The sequence below is a fragment of the Aquarana catesbeiana genome, linkage group LG06 (genome assembly GCF_042186555.1).
Source record: "Aquarana catesbeiana isolate 2022-GZ linkage group LG06, ASM4218655v1, whole genome shotgun sequence".
Taxonomy (NCBI): Eukaryota; Metazoa; Chordata; class Amphibia; order Anura; family Ranidae; genus Aquarana; species Aquarana catesbeiana.
In genome coordinates this window covers 282,641,913-282,657,292 of record NC_133329.1, presented here as the reverse complement: position 1 = coordinate 282,657,292, position 15,380 = coordinate 282,641,913, and the positions used below count along the sequence as shown (strand labels likewise).

Genomic DNA, 15,380 nt, shown 5'->3' with positions numbered 1-15,380 from the left:
GATCACTGTATTAGTGTCACTGGTTCCCACAAAGTGTCACTTAGTGTCTGATTTGTCTGCCACAATATCGCAGTCCTGCTATAAGTTGCTAATTGCTAATTAACCATTACTAGTAAAAAAAAAATATGTCCCTGGATTTAATGTAAAAATCTGGTCACCTTAACCGCTTGCGGACCAGCTGCCGCAGTTGTACTGTGGCAGGTTGGCTCCGCTGCGCGAAATCACTTAACTGTACCTGATCCCGCGGGGTCCGGATAGCAGGCGCGCGCAGCGGTGCGCTCGCACGTGCCGGGAGCTCCTTGAGTCCGTCCGCGGGTCCCGAGGATTCGATGTTCGCGTGGATACCCGCGATCGTCTCACGGAGAGGAAGAACGGGGAAATGCTGATGTAAACAAGCATTTCCCCATTCTGTCTAGTGACACTGACACTAATCACAGCTCCCTGTAATCGGAGCGGTGATCAGTGTCATGTCACACATAGCCCATCCGCCCCACAGTTAGAATCACTGCCTAGGACACACGTAACCCCTGCAGCACCCCCTCCTGGTTAACCTCTTCACTGCCAGTCACATTTACACAGTAATCAATGCATTTTTAATCTCACTGATTGCTGTATAAATGTGAATGGTCCCAAAATAGCAACAAAAGTGTCCGATGTGTCCACCACAATGTCGCAGTCATGATAAAAATCGCTGATCGTCGCCATTACTAGTAAAAAAAAAAATCAATAAACGCTTATTGCGATTTATTTTTTACCAAAAATATTTAGAAGAATATGTATTGGCCTAAACTGAGGAAACAAAATGTTTTTTTATATATTTTTTGGGGATGTTTATTATAGCAAAAAGTAAAAAATACTACAAAAAGAAAGCTCTATTTGTGGGGAAAAAAGGACGTCAATTCTGTTTGGGAGCCATGTCGCACGACCGCACAATTGTTAGTTAAAGTGACGCAGTGCCCAATCCCAAAAAGGGCTCTGGTCAGGAAGGGGGCAAATCCTTCCGGGACTGAAGTGGTTTTTAAGTAGTAGGCCGCAGAGTGGAGTGTTGTGGTAGCCCACCAATCAGACAGTGAAAAGCTGATTTGGGAGTAGTCACCAGACCCCTAAATCTGCTCTTTCTTGTAATGGGGCTAGTGAGGGGACAGGCTGCTATTAAAGATAAGATTCAGATCTGAGCTCACTGGTGCAGCTCCTCACTCTTTCATAACCAGGCCACTTCCTGGGGGGGGGGTGTGGTGATGGTCCTCAAGTTCCTTATCCAATCATCCAAAAGCTAATATTGTATGATTGGGTATACATTGGGAAAATCTGTAGAAAACTGCAAAATAATAAGATGTCTTAATATAGATCCATGCTTTTGATGGTTCTTCTCAGAACCTGAGGAAGTGGGTTTTTCGAACCCATGAAGCACTCTTATTAGCATGCAAGACTCTGAGAGATATCCTTTGTGTAAAGGACAAATATAGAAAAAATATGCTGGACGGTATGGGTGAGATTGGCAGACTATGAAATAATAATTTTATCTGTCATAAAATGTATTGTTTTGTGATATTGCACTGGCCATCGGTGGCCTGTATGTCACACACTTTATAGATTTATTGATCATTTGTTTATGCTATTATAAATAAAATCATAAGACATTTTGATGTCAGTTAATGTCTTATACATGTAAGGGCACCTTATAAGTCCCATTTGTTTTTGATGTTTGATGCTCTACTATTTCCCAATATAGGATTTTATATGCTTACAACTATTTTTAAGCCCTCAAGAAGGGGGAAATCTTTAAGTCCTGGAAACACTTTGGATGTTTTTTGTTGTCTTATAAATGGATATCGTTATTAAAAGATTTTGCACTTCTAGACTGTTTGTTTTGTGTTAAATTTAGACTTTGTACATACAGATTTTCAACTTTGGGTCCCCTCCATAAGGGGCACCCCGCTTTTGTTTAGAGCAGGCTTACCAGAGCCCCTGCACTCTATTGCAATTTACAATTTATAATACAATACAATTCACAATACCAACAATTTATATTTAGCTTTACCTGTTCCAGTTTCTATTTGTTCTATGTTTTTGACAGGATCAGTATAGTACTGACTGTGTCTCAACAGACATTTGGGTTTGGTTCAATTTCTGTAGTTTTGATTACTATCCTACTAACAATATAAAAAGCAAGCTAGACAAGGGAAAATGTTTAAAGTTTGAAGTGTGCAATGGCCACTCCCATATTTGTTTTGGTATAATTCACTTTAGCTGCCCTCTTCTGCTGTAAAAGAAACAACAGTTAGGCCAGCCATATACGGTGTGGATTTCTTTCCTTCAACCAAGGGTTGCATGAAAAAAAATTGCACAATTCCCCCATCAACACTGACAGTGCTGACAGGGGAATAAGCAATTGTCTTCTGGTGGGGGAAGCGGGGGCAGGCGGGCATAAGCCGCCTGTCAGGAATCAGCGGCAAGGAGATCAGACACATAGCTACACAAGGAAACTGAGCTATAGCAGCCGCTAGCGATAATTGCAAAAGAATCCTTCAGGCTGATTGTACCCAAGTTGATTGATTGATCAACTTGTTATATTCAGCCTACCCATTAACGGTTCGGACCTTGTATGGCCAGCCTTAGGACTTATTGTTTTAAAATAGAGATAAAACAAAATAGATTTTAAGTTTTGTGGGGTTTTTTCTTGTTTTTTAACAATGGCAGGTAAAACAGGCTTGTTGAAGGGGTTTAGGTATAGGTTTCATGGGTTCAGTCAGGACATGGATACAAGAAAGTTTAAAATTTGGGTTGTTGATGTAATGGCATGTAGTGCTCTATGCAAGCACAGTATATCTACACGTGTGGTTTCACTTTTCAAAAATAAAACAAGAAAAATAGCCCTGGGACTTTAGATGAGGTGAGAAAGGTTTAGCCAATGTACACAGTGAACACTGAGACAAAATCAATTTATTCATTTCAAAATGTTATGTAACTGAGCGGTAACAACAATGATTGTGAGTTACCAGGCATAATAGCCAATGTACACAACACAGATGAACGTAAATATACAAAGATTTATTACAAATGTTATACATCAATGAGCAACAATAAAACTTGAAAATTGCTGGGTCAGTAAGTACACATACAAAATAAGATAAAATGTACATACATGTGGACAGGGAAGTATGTAAACATAATGCAGACATCAATAATACCCAGCATGTACCGGCATAAAATAAGCATCAATAAAGCCCTATGCATTTCGCGAGACCCTGCTCGCTCTTCAGGGGCGGATGCATGAATGTTGTATCTGCAATGTAAGTAATAAGATCAATAAATGTATGTGGTTGGTAAATGGGGGCAGATGGAATGGTTAGCAAGAGAGGCCTGATGCAGAGACCTCATACTTACCGGAGTCTGAGATGAATCGCCAAACGCTGGATATCGAGATGGCAGCAGTGTAATACATCCAGCTCGGGAGCTGAGGAGGCGGAACAAAACAAGGCCACAATAGGGGAACATCCGGAGGATCAGCACGGACTGGATAGGGGTATTTCTCACTGCGGTCTCCACTTAGCCCCTTAACATTGTGTCTGAAAAATGTCTGCAAGGATGCATATATATCAGAGGGCATCATAACTGCAAAATGAACTTATTGTATAGGGTTCTAAGCTTTAATTTATATATACATAAAGATGTAAGTGAGTGAATTAAGGTTATAAGAGTATCTTGGTATGAACAAGCTAACTGAGATATGGAATATAGTAAATGCATGAATGCATGGTTATAAAACTGGTATGGACAGAGAGACTACGGGGCAATGTAGAATGATATAGTATTACATGTGTATAAAAACAATGTAACAAACCCAATGGGTGTCAGGAAAGTAAAAAAGTTGTACCTCAATAGGAGTGAAAAACATCCAATGGTCGTCAGTTTGTTCTTAGAGATGTGACCGCTCTATCCAATCGCCAAGTAATGAATCAGAATCCCAACCATGCTGAACGTCCAGATATACCCACAAGACCCCGAAGGCTACACCCCCAGCGTCATGTACGGCGGTGACGCATGGGCGTCCAAAAGACATCCACCATCAAAGGGGGGTGCACAGATGCAACAACCACCCAACCGTCCGGGATGACCCACACAGCCCACACCTGAGTTACCTCAGGGAGACGTCAGTGTATGGGCGTGGAAAACATGGCGCCGATGTGCAGATGGCCACCCCCGTCACAGACAGGAGAGGACAGCAAGAGATCAAGAACAGAGCTCCCCTATGCACATCGCAGCCCCCGAGCTGGATGAAAACCACTGCCACAAAAGACCACCAGCGAAAGGGGGCTGCGATGTGCATAGGGGAGCTCTGTTCTTGATCTCTTGCTGTCCTCTCCTGTCTGTGACGGGGGTGGCCATCTGCACATCGGCGCCATGTTTTCCACGCCCATACACTGACGTCTCCCTGAGGTAACTCAGGTGTGGGCTGTGTGGGTCATCCCGGACGGTTGGGTGGTTGTTGCATCTGTGCACCCCCCTTTGATGGTGGATGTCTTTTGGACGCCCATGCGTCACCGCCCGTACATGACGCTGGGGGTGTAGCCTTCGGGGTCTTGTGGGTATATCTGGACGTTCAGCACGGTTGGGATTCTGATTCATTACTTGGCGATTGGATAGAGCGGTCACATCTCTAAGAACAAACTGACAACCATTGGATGTTTTTCACTCCTATTGAGGTACAACTTTTTTACTTTCCTGACACCCATTGGGTTTGTTACATTGTTTTTATACACATGTAATACTATATCATTCTACATTGCCCCGTAGTCTCTCTGTCCATACCAGTTTTATAACCATGCATTCATGCATTTACTATATTCCATATCTCAGTTAGCTTGTTCATACCAAGATACTCTTATAACCTTAATTCACTCACTTACATCTTTATGTATATATAAATTAAAGCTTAGAACCCTATACAATAAGTTCATTTTGCAGTTATGATGCCCTCTGATATATATGCATCCTTGCAGACATTTTTCAGACACAATGTTAAGGGGCTAAGTGGAGACCGCAGTGAGAAATACCCCTATCCAGTCCGTGCTGATCCTCCGGATGTTCCCCTATTGTGGCCTTGTTTTGTTCCGCCTCCTCAGCTCCCGAGCTGGATGTATTACACTGCTGCCATCTCGATATCCAGCGTTTGGCGATTCATCTCAGACTCCGGTAAGTATGAGGTCTCTGCATCAGGCCTCTCTTGCTAACCATTCCATCTGCCCCCATTTACCAACCACATACATTTATTGATCTTTTTACTTACATTGCAGATACAACATTCATGCATCTGCCCCTGAAGAGCGAGCAGGGTCTCGCAAAATGCATAGGGCTTTATTGATGCTTATTTTATGCCGGTACATGCTGGGTATTATTGATGTCTGCATTATGTTTACATACTTCCCTGTCCACATGTATGTACATTTTATCTTATTTTGTATGTGTACTTACTGACCCAGCAATTTTCAAGTTTTATTGTTGCTCATTGATGTATAACATTTGTAATAAATCTTTGTATATTTACGTTCATCTGTGTTGTGTACATTGGCTATTATGCCTGGTAACTCACAATCATTGTTGTTACCGCTCAGTTACATAACATTTTGAAATGAATAAATTGATTTTGTCTCAGTGTTCACTGTGGACATTGGCTAAACCTCTCTCACCTCATCTAAAGTCCCAGGGCTATTTTTCTTGTTTTTTTGTGCACTATTAGGGATGGAGGTGTCAGAGGGGTCACACCAGACCTTAATCTTCCACTTTTCAAAAATGCACCTAAGTTACTGCATAAGTACCCAGTATTGGTAACAGTAAACTAAAGTATATTTTCTTTCATAGCAAGCTAGCACTAAATCAACATAAATACCCTAACCGGATGGAAAGAGAAGCTATGATTCTATCTTCTTTTGCAGGAACGCTAATGGTAAGAAAAATACGTGAATTTTATATTAAAACAAGGCAAAATAAAGAAAAACATATTTTATACATCTCTGCAATACATGCAAATTTCCAAATCTGTTATTCCTTTAAACACACTGCATGTACAGAAAAATAACTCATAGAAAAGGAGAAGCTATACACCAATGACATCAGTTGGTTTAGTCCATTCTTTTATTTAGCATAATAAATACAGTACCATACACATTCTTGCTACGTTCTATATGTGCCTCCAAGCATCCTAAAGTGTTACTAAACCCACAACAGTAAAATCAGTCTGTATATGCAGTAAAGCATGCTTGCTATATTCACTGTGGAACCTAAGGGGTTAATCCTCTGCATTGTGTAAAAAGGCTGTTTGATTCTATATGCATAGATCCTCCCCTTCCTGTACTGTCCCCCTGGACAAGTCTGGATAAGACAGAGCCCTTGGAGTCAGGTTGCACCTGCTCAGTTTGGTGTGTATTGCTAGAGAGGTTTTTTTTCCTTGGGAGAGTGCATGTGATCAGCACAGGGCAAATCAGAACTGTGCAGGCAGAGGGTCAGGAGCCCTGCAGCCTCATAGGACAGCTCATTGCAGTATGAAAACTTCTCCTATGTGCCCGTGCACATTCTGTTTGATGGCATTAAACTGTAATGCCCTGTACACACGGTCGGATTTTCCGATGGAAAATGTGTCATAGGACCTTGTTGTAGGAAATTCCGACCGTGTGTGGGCTCCATCACACATTTTCCATCGGAATTTCCGACACACAAAGTTTGAGAGCTTCCTATAAAATTTTCCGGCAACAAAATTCGTCAATCAGTTGGCTCTCAGGTGCTGCCGCCGCCATTCGTAGTAAGGGAAACCGGCAGTAAAGCCTGCACTTTCTAACTGGCCTGGCGGCAGAGGAAGAAGGTGGGGGCAAACTTTGGGGGGATCTCGCCGCAGGGGTCTCCCAGAGTGGGGAGGGGGTACCTTTTAAAAGCAGGTACCCATTCCCCCCTCCCCCCTGAAAGGTGCCAAATGTGGCACCGGAGGGGGGGAGAAAGCTCTGCTTTAAACCTAGTACACAGGGCCTGAATGTTGGGCGACATTGGGCGATTCAATAAAAACTGGCTGACATTCGGCCCATGTGTATGGCAGCCGGTCCAACGGAAGGCGGCCGTTCGGCTGGCTTCTGTCGGACAAGCATGCTGGAAAACCAGCAGCCGACTAGCTCCCGATCACTGACTGGAGTGTTCTGGCGGGGGGGGGGGCTGTCTCCCTGTTAAAAGACAATAGTACAGCAGGAGAGATCGCTGTACTAACACTGGATTAATAGTACAGCGGCTTTGACCAGAGCTGTCAGTTTATTTTGTTGGATGAAAAAAAACTAGCAGTGTGTACAAGGCTTTAGTTGAGAAAATAGATGCTGACTCTGAAAAATGCTTGAACAGAAAGGGATTAGCCTCTTTGTGGAAAGAGGAGACATAGACAGGAAGAGTTCTGTATTGTGAGCTCCTTGAGTGGCAATGAATAACAATAAGTGTTACACCATTTTGTATGCATGCTGTAAATGAAAAACTATATCTGATACTGCTTTAAATATACTGTTGTCACAAACTTACCAGTTAAAATAACTTGCTTAATATTTAACAGCATAGCTTGCCAGTGGAAGATGTATTTGAAATATATGGAAGCAAGACTTCAACAACACACCTGCATAGTTCTGCCAAGGTACATTTTATAACTGTTAAAGTAGGCTAAATTTAAAGTTGTATTTGCACTAAAACTTACAGTGCCTTGAAAAAGTATTCACACCCCTTGAAATTTTCCACATTTTTTCATGTTACAACCAAAAACTTAAATGTATTTTATTGTGATTTTATGTGATAGACCAACGCAAAGTGGCACATAATTGTAAAGGGGAAGGAAAATGATACATGGTTTTCTAATATTTTTACATATAGATATGTGAAAAGTGCGGTGTGCATTTGTATTGAAGTATTGAGTCAATACTTTGTAGAACCACCTTCCACTGCAATTACAGCTGCAAGTCTTTTTGGGTATGTCTCTAACAGCTTTGCACATCTAGAGAGTAAAATTTGTGCCCATTCTTCTTTGCATAATAGCTCAAGCTCTGTCAGATTGGATGGAGAGCACCTGTGAACAGCAAATTTTAAGTCTTGCCACAGATTCTCAATTGGATTTAGGTCTGGACATTGACTGGGCCATTCTAACACAAGAATATGCTTTGATCTAAACCATTCCATTGTAGCTTTGGTTGTATGTTTAGGATCGTTGTCCTGCTGGAAGGTGAACCTCTGTCCCAGTCTCAAGTCTTTTGCAGACTCTAACAGGTTTTCTTCTAAGATTGACCTGGCTCCGTCCATCTTCCCATCAACTTTGACCAGCTTCCCTGTCCCTGCTGAAGAAAAGCATCCCCACATCATGATACTGCCACCACCATGTTTCACGGTAGGGATGGTGTGTTCAGGATGATGTGCAGTGTTAGTTTTCCACCACACATATCGTTTTGCTTTTAGGCCAAAAAGTTCAATTTTGGTCCCATCTGAGTAGAGCACCTTCTTCCATATGTTTGCTGCGTCCCCCACATGGCTTCCAGCAAACTACAAACGGAACTTCATATGGCATTCTTTCAACAATGTCTTTCTTCTTGCCACTCTTCCATAAAGGCCAGATTTGTGGAGTGTGCGACTAATAGTTGTCCTGTGGACAGATTCTCCCACCTGAGGTGTGGATCTCTGCAGCTCCTCCAGAGTTACCATGGGCCTCTTGGCTGCTTCTCAAATTAATGCTCTCCTTGCCTGGTCTGTCAGTTTAGGTGGATGACCATGTCTTGGTAGGTTTGCAGTTGCTCCATACTCTTTCCATTTTTGGATGATGGATTGAACAGTGCTCCGTGAAAAGCTTGGGATATTTTTTTATACCCTAACCCTGCTTTAAACTTCTCCACAACTTTATCCTTGACCTGTCTGGGGTGTTCCTTGGCCTTCATGATGCTGTTTGTTCACTAAGGTTCTCTAACAAACCTCTGAGGGCTTCAAATAACAGCTGTATTTATACTGAGATTAAATTACACACAGGTGGACTCTATTTACTAATTAGGTGACTTCTAAAGGCAATTGATTCCACTAGATTTTTATTAGGGGTATCAGGGTAAAGGGGGCTGAATACAAATGTACGCCACACTTTTCAGATATTTATTTGTAAAAAAATTTGAAAACCATTTAGTAGTTTCATTCAACTTCACAACTATGGGCCACTGGGTTGGTCTATCACATAAAATCCCAATAAAATACATTTACATTTTTGGTTGTAACATGACAAAATGTGGAAAATTTCAAGGGGTATGAATACTTTTTCAAGGCACTGTATATGGATATTTTCTATGTATTATGAATATGCATAGTGTTTTAGAATTACTGGCAATGTCTTGTTGACAGTTTTCAGGTTTTTCACTTTAGCTTATTCAATTCTATGACCAGTGCTTCTTTTACGTTTTGTGATAAAAGTCCTATGTATACATAAACACCCGAACAAGATTCCTCCCTTTGTTTCCCAGTAAAGCAATTAAATTATGCATTACTCAATATTCAAAATAAATCACTGTAGATTTTTAAATGACCATATTTTTATTTAAATCATTTGCTCAAACTCAGTTTAATTGTTTTCTCTAACACGTCTGAAGGAGCCAACTCTGGCATTGACAGAACCCCAGTCAGTGTATCTCCTATACTCTCCTGGTCTCAGGTAGTACTGGCGACCTCTGTAGTTGGGCAGCTCATAGAAGATCCAATGGCCATCCAAGACGTTGCAAGAGTAGATGTCATGATAATTGAAATGCTCATGGACAGAAGGACAGTCATCTAAAAACTCCATGCTCTCGCCTCTGAAGTCTTCCCTTTCATAGATCCTTATTCTGAAGGAACCACGTTGCTAGAATATAAAAGAATCATATAGTTTACATTCAAAGTAATTTTTGAAAAACTGAGGAAATTCACTTTCAAATACTAAAACAAAATATTTATTTAGTATCTTGTGGAGAAAAGATTCAATAACTTTGAATTACTGTTCTAACTTATCTGGTTTGTGAGAAAAAAAATGTTAAGACTTGTGTACTGTGTTGTAATTTTGTTGGGCCAATGAAGTAAAACTTTTTTATAGTGTTTATGTATCTTTTGCTCAAGTCAAAACCCATGATTCTTTATAGGGCTTTCATGTTAAAGAACATTTGTACTTTGGTCTTAAATACCAATTACAGGCTCTAGTTGAACAGTACAGATTTAATCAGCAGGTTATGTCTGCATCTATTGGCTCCAGAAACATTTTGGAGGAGATGATGTTAGCTTTTTTGAAGATCAACAGATTCATCAATTTGGGGTCATTATTAATGGAAAGCACATATGAAGACACTGCAGTGATTTTAACCAAAAGTTAGTTGTACATTGCTGACCAGCATTTTTAGAAATACTAACATATGACGATAGTGATAATTTCTTTTAATGGAAACTCCACTGAACTACCAATTGAATTGAAAAATGCAATACAATGCACAAAAATGCAAGATGAAGATATTTTTTCAGTGTACCTAAATGCCAGGGTATAGGTGGAAATTGATCATTTTTAAAATTATAATTGATCTTATGTCCATGTACTGTATTTTTTTCCTGCTGTGCAAGATGCATAACACGTGATGAACAAAGACTTCTCTGACTTCCCTTTACACTTATGCAGCGTACACACACAAGCGGAATGTCCGATAGAAAAAGTCCGACGGAGTCTTTTCATTGTATAATCCGGTCGTGTGTAGGCCTCATCGGACCTTCTTTTTTGAAAATTCTGGTGGAACTAGAAATAGAACTTGTCTTAAATCTTTCCGATGGAACCCATTCCTATCGGGAAAACCGCTCGTCTGTATGCCGTCTGTATGCTGTTCCGACAGACAAAAAAAACGACGCATGCTCTGAAGCAAGTACAAGACGTAAGCTATTGGCTACTGGCTAATGAGCGTCCTTTTTCTAGTCCTGTTGTACATGTTGTACGTCACCGCGTTCTGGACGGTTGGACATTGGTCGGGCATTGGTTTGACCGTGTGTAGGCAAGAACGCTTGAATGGAATTCCGTCGGAGTTTAGTCCGCCAGCAAAACTGGTTGTGTGTACGCGCCATTAGTTTCCTCTTCCTGTCTACTTCAACACACACTATTGTAGCACCGTAAGTAGGTTTTAACGGAATGGTAAAAAGAACCATTTTCCCGAGGGGGCAGGGCTACTAACATTTGTGATAAGGCTCAATAACAAAATCATTGAGCTCCTTTCTGTCTCTCTAAACTCTATCCTTAGGACAATTCTTCAAGTAATAAAGACTACCAATTGCATTCATAGCAATTGTATAGATATTTCTGAAATGTGTATAATATACATTATGTAAACCTAAATGCTATTTCTACCTGCATAAATAAATAAATTACTGCACAACTCATCAACTCTGTGCCCCTTGTGAAATTGGAAATCACAATATATGCACTCTGCTAGCATTCAAGAAACTACAAAAACAAAATTTAACTTTTTTGTCCATTTGGTAAGTAGATTTATCTAATTATCAGAAGGAGACACACCTGAGGGATGATGCGGCAAGATCTGATGGAGTCATTGAATCCCAACCATTGCTGGAAGTCAGGATACTCTCCCCTCCTCAGGAAATACTGATGTCCAGTGTAGTTGGGGTGCTCATAAAGCATCCAGTTTCCATTTTCAACACGGATGGAGTTGCAGCGATTGAAGTAAGAGTGGAGGTCAGAACAGTCGGAGCTGCACTCATAAGAGCGGCCCTGGAAGTTCCTGTCCTCATAGAAGATGATCTAAAATTTGCAAACAAAAACATTGATCAAAAAAGATCTTTATTTTTTGATAGCTACATTGGAATAAATCATAGCATCATCATTTTCAGCAAAATTGTCATTTTTTTTTTGTATTTAATAGATTAATCATTCTAATTAACACATCTGTTTATTAGGTATTGTGCTGTTTAGGTAAAAAGCTTGTCTGTCTGACTTTTTACATTTCTGAAGTACTTTTCTCAGGTATTAGGATAACTGCATTATATTTACACCAAATTCTATAATGGTTCCTGGATTCATTTTTTTTGCTGTGCAGTAAGGAATATTGTTAGTAAATCCTTAGCTAGTGCAATATGTAAACTAACACACATTCTGTGGGAAATGAATGTGTAGTAGGTGCAATTCACTGAGCTACAATGAACATTACTTGCCAATGTAGAGCTATACTAGGTACACACCGCTCCAAGGCACTTCACCAAGATCCCAACGATGTATAATCCCGGGTGCCTGCCTGGTCCGCCAGCCAGATAGCATTAGAGGAAGAAAGAGAGAGGTGGCACCTCCGGGGATAAAAACAGATGCTTTATTTCACATCCATAAAAAAAAAACATGACCCCACGGTTCACAATGGTTCAACCATTGTGAACTGTGGGGTCATGTTGTACTTTTTATGGTCGTGAAATAAAGCAACTGTTTTTAATCCTGTATGGTGCCGCCACTCTTTCTGCCTCTCATTACTTGCCTATGACCTGACTTGCTATTGACAAAAATATTCAGCAGTAAGGGCTAATGAGACCTGAAAGCAACATTTACGTTGGTGAAAATTACTGCTCTAACACAGATGAGGAACACTAAATTGCATTCTTGTCAGTGTATTGCCTAATATCTGAGGTTTAAGCCTTTAAATAACATATATCTTAACATTTTGATTCTGTTCCCTATGTGAAGACATTTTACATTCTGGTTAGTTTAAACACAGTGAAAATTAATCCATAGTTATTTAATATCTGAATGCTCAAGATAACTGAGTTAATAAAATACACTAAAACCATACATTTGACTGTAATAGCTGAAATCTTGCACTGGTTTAATGCCTGGTGAGGACTTTTACTATGCAGAAGGTCTGACTTCAAGAGAGTGTTTGGCCAATCAGAGGTTGTACCTGAAGAGTCTCTTGTTGTCAGTCCTCCAGGATTATTTTGCAGAACACCATTGTGTGCCTTATCATTGTTTGCATGGTTGGTCACTGGCTCAATATCATAATCTGATTATTACAGAAAACATTTTTTTTTTCATTTTTCTTTACTAATATCATGCAGGGGCAATGTTGATACTGTAGGTTTATCTGTTACCCTAGATCCAAATTAAGGCATCTGTGCTCGCTGTCGGTGAAATATATAAACTGTGACATATTATAAGTATCTGTCTTTATGCTAGAACTGTTTCAATTTAAAAAAAAAAAACTTTAAATAAAGTTGTCCTTTTTGTAATAAAGTAGTAAATCTGAGACAAAGCAAGGCGAAATATATTACCTTTCCCATCTTGGCTGTTTTGCTGTTAGAGCACGCGTTGACTGAACACTGTTTTGACAGTAGCTTTGGGATCCCTTATATACTTCTGTGTATGAACAGGGCAGTTATACAGCAAGCTAGTTGTACCCATTACATAAAGTAGTTTACTCAGCAAAAGAGACCTACACAGGCTGTCACGCTTTATTGGAGAATTTTCTTTCTGTAGTCAATGCTTAGGCAAAATTCCGCTTTGTAGCATTCCGAAAACAATGAGACTATGTCAGGCGTCATATATGGGGTCAGCAGATTTAATAGGGTATTTTGTGAATAGCCATTGGTAGCGGTGCTAGCTGGTTCGAGCAATCTGAAGCAAGGTACCAGTCGCAATTTTAAATAACATTTTAGTATTTGTCTGTAATACAGAACAACAGGCCTAAAAAAATGTAAAAAATACAACTAGAGCAAGCTCTGTATATGATTATAAATATATTTACTTAGAAAGAACAAATACTTATTTTATTATTAGTTACAAAAAAAAAAACGTAAAATTTGCTCAAATTCAGTTAAAGCTGATTTAAATCCAGTCACTAAAATCTCACAGAAATAACTATGTCATGTTAAAGATGATTTATATATTTTTTTTAATCTATAGCTTTCATAATACCTGGTAATCCTGCCATTAGGGTCCTTGTTCAGGCATTTTAAGTAATACAGTGGATGATTTATTAATACTGGAGTGTGGTTTCTGTGCAAAGCTGCACCAGATTTTGCAATCAGCTTCCAGGTTTTTTTTTTTTTGTTGAAGTTAAAGCTGATTGGCTACCATGCACAGCTGCACCAGATTTTGAACTCTCCAGTTTTGGTAAATCAGCCATCAGTGACAACAGTCTGTCCTTCGCCCAAATGTCTTGTCTCTGTGTCACTCCACCAATCCGCTACTAGATTTAGTGTGTGTGCGCACAAGAAGTGCCTATGAAGAAGCTGGAGGAGATCGGTAGCACTAAGATGTAAAAAAAAAAAAAGGATGAAAAAAACTGAAACAAGTATTTTCTAAAAGAACAAAAAGGAAATCGTTTATGATACACATTGCTTAAGCAAACTAAATTTCATCCATTTAAGGTTTAGAAAGATCTACTTAATTTTTTTAGTTATTTTTTTGAATGCTATTACATGCAAAAAAATAGACAAAATGTGTAAAATAAATAATAATAGTCAATAATGGAATGACAATTTTCAATTGTTCTGGTTAATTTGCAATAATTTAGCATTACTGCATGGACTAGCATTGTGTCAATTGTCATGTCAAGGAAAAAGTTAATCAAACAAAAAAAAACAAAACAAAAGTACAAATATACATTTTTAGTGTTTAATTCCAACATTTCTAGCCAGTATGATACAACACTTAATTCTAGTAATTCGCCAAGTCATAGAGGACACAGAGGATTAAGAGACCTACACCAAGGGTACTTGGTAAACATTGTCTTTTATAATTTGAGAAACACGATGAAGACTGAGTGTATCCTGTCTTAAATAAAATGACAACGAACTGATTTAGAATGATTTTTTTTTCTGTTAAATACTAGTACACGTAAATTATCGTTTGAATAACTAGGCTAATTGCTTTTTAGATGGACTGCTTGGCTTCTGGTACTCTGATTATATGTCATTTACTACTCATTTTTTGAGCAGTACATGATAATTACAAATATTCTGTATCATAGAATAATTGTAACAATAATGCTCTGCACTTTTGAAGGGCTGAGCTACACTCATAATATTCAATATACAAAAAAATCATAATTTTCTCAGGAGATCTCTAAAGATATAAATATAAAAAAATAAATCAACAGTCTTGTCCTTACATTTGTATGGGTATGATTAAAAATTGAGCCTTTGTGATGTAGAAGTTGGAGTATTTAAAAAAATGATCTGCAATAGACATTCTGAGCTGTTTTTAAACCAGTTAGATTTTCATAAACCAGTTAGAGCTGATATACCAGATCAGCAAAAGAACAGTCTATTCAGTCTATATGAAGTCAAGTAGTCAGTCACACAAGTTTACTAATTTTACATTTCTATTCTAG

At 39.2% G+C, this 15,380-nt stretch overlaps 2 protein-coding genes across 4 annotated transcripts in view; one reads left to right on the top strand and one right to left on the bottom strand.

The window, feature by feature from the left end:
* LG06H2orf80 (linkage group 06 C2orf80 homolog) overlaps positions 1–15,380 on the top strand; it is a 134,032-nt gene that overhangs the window by 91,861 nt on the left and 26,791 nt on the right. For all 3 annotated transcript variants that reach the window (XM_073633417.1, XM_073633416.1, XM_073633415.1), the window contains exons 5-6: positions 5,863–5,947; positions 7,583–7,660. In XM_073633417.1, the coding sequence (XP_073489518.1) occupies positions 5,863–5,947; positions 7,583–7,660 (163 nt within the window). The remainder of the gene's footprint in view (positions 1–5,862; positions 5,948–7,582; positions 7,661–15,380) is intronic.
* LOC141146807 (gamma-crystallin-1-like) lies at positions 9,559–13,450 on the bottom strand. The gene is made up of 3 exons (XM_073633418.1): positions 13,318–13,450; positions 11,564–11,806; positions 9,559–9,883 (listed from the first exon to the last, which is right to left on the bottom strand). The coding sequence occupies exons 1-3, from the start codon at positions 13,324–13,326 to the stop codon at positions 9,608–9,610; spliced, it is 528 nt and encodes a 175-aa protein (XP_073489519.1). The 5' UTR covers positions 13,327–13,450; the 3' UTR covers positions 9,559–9,607.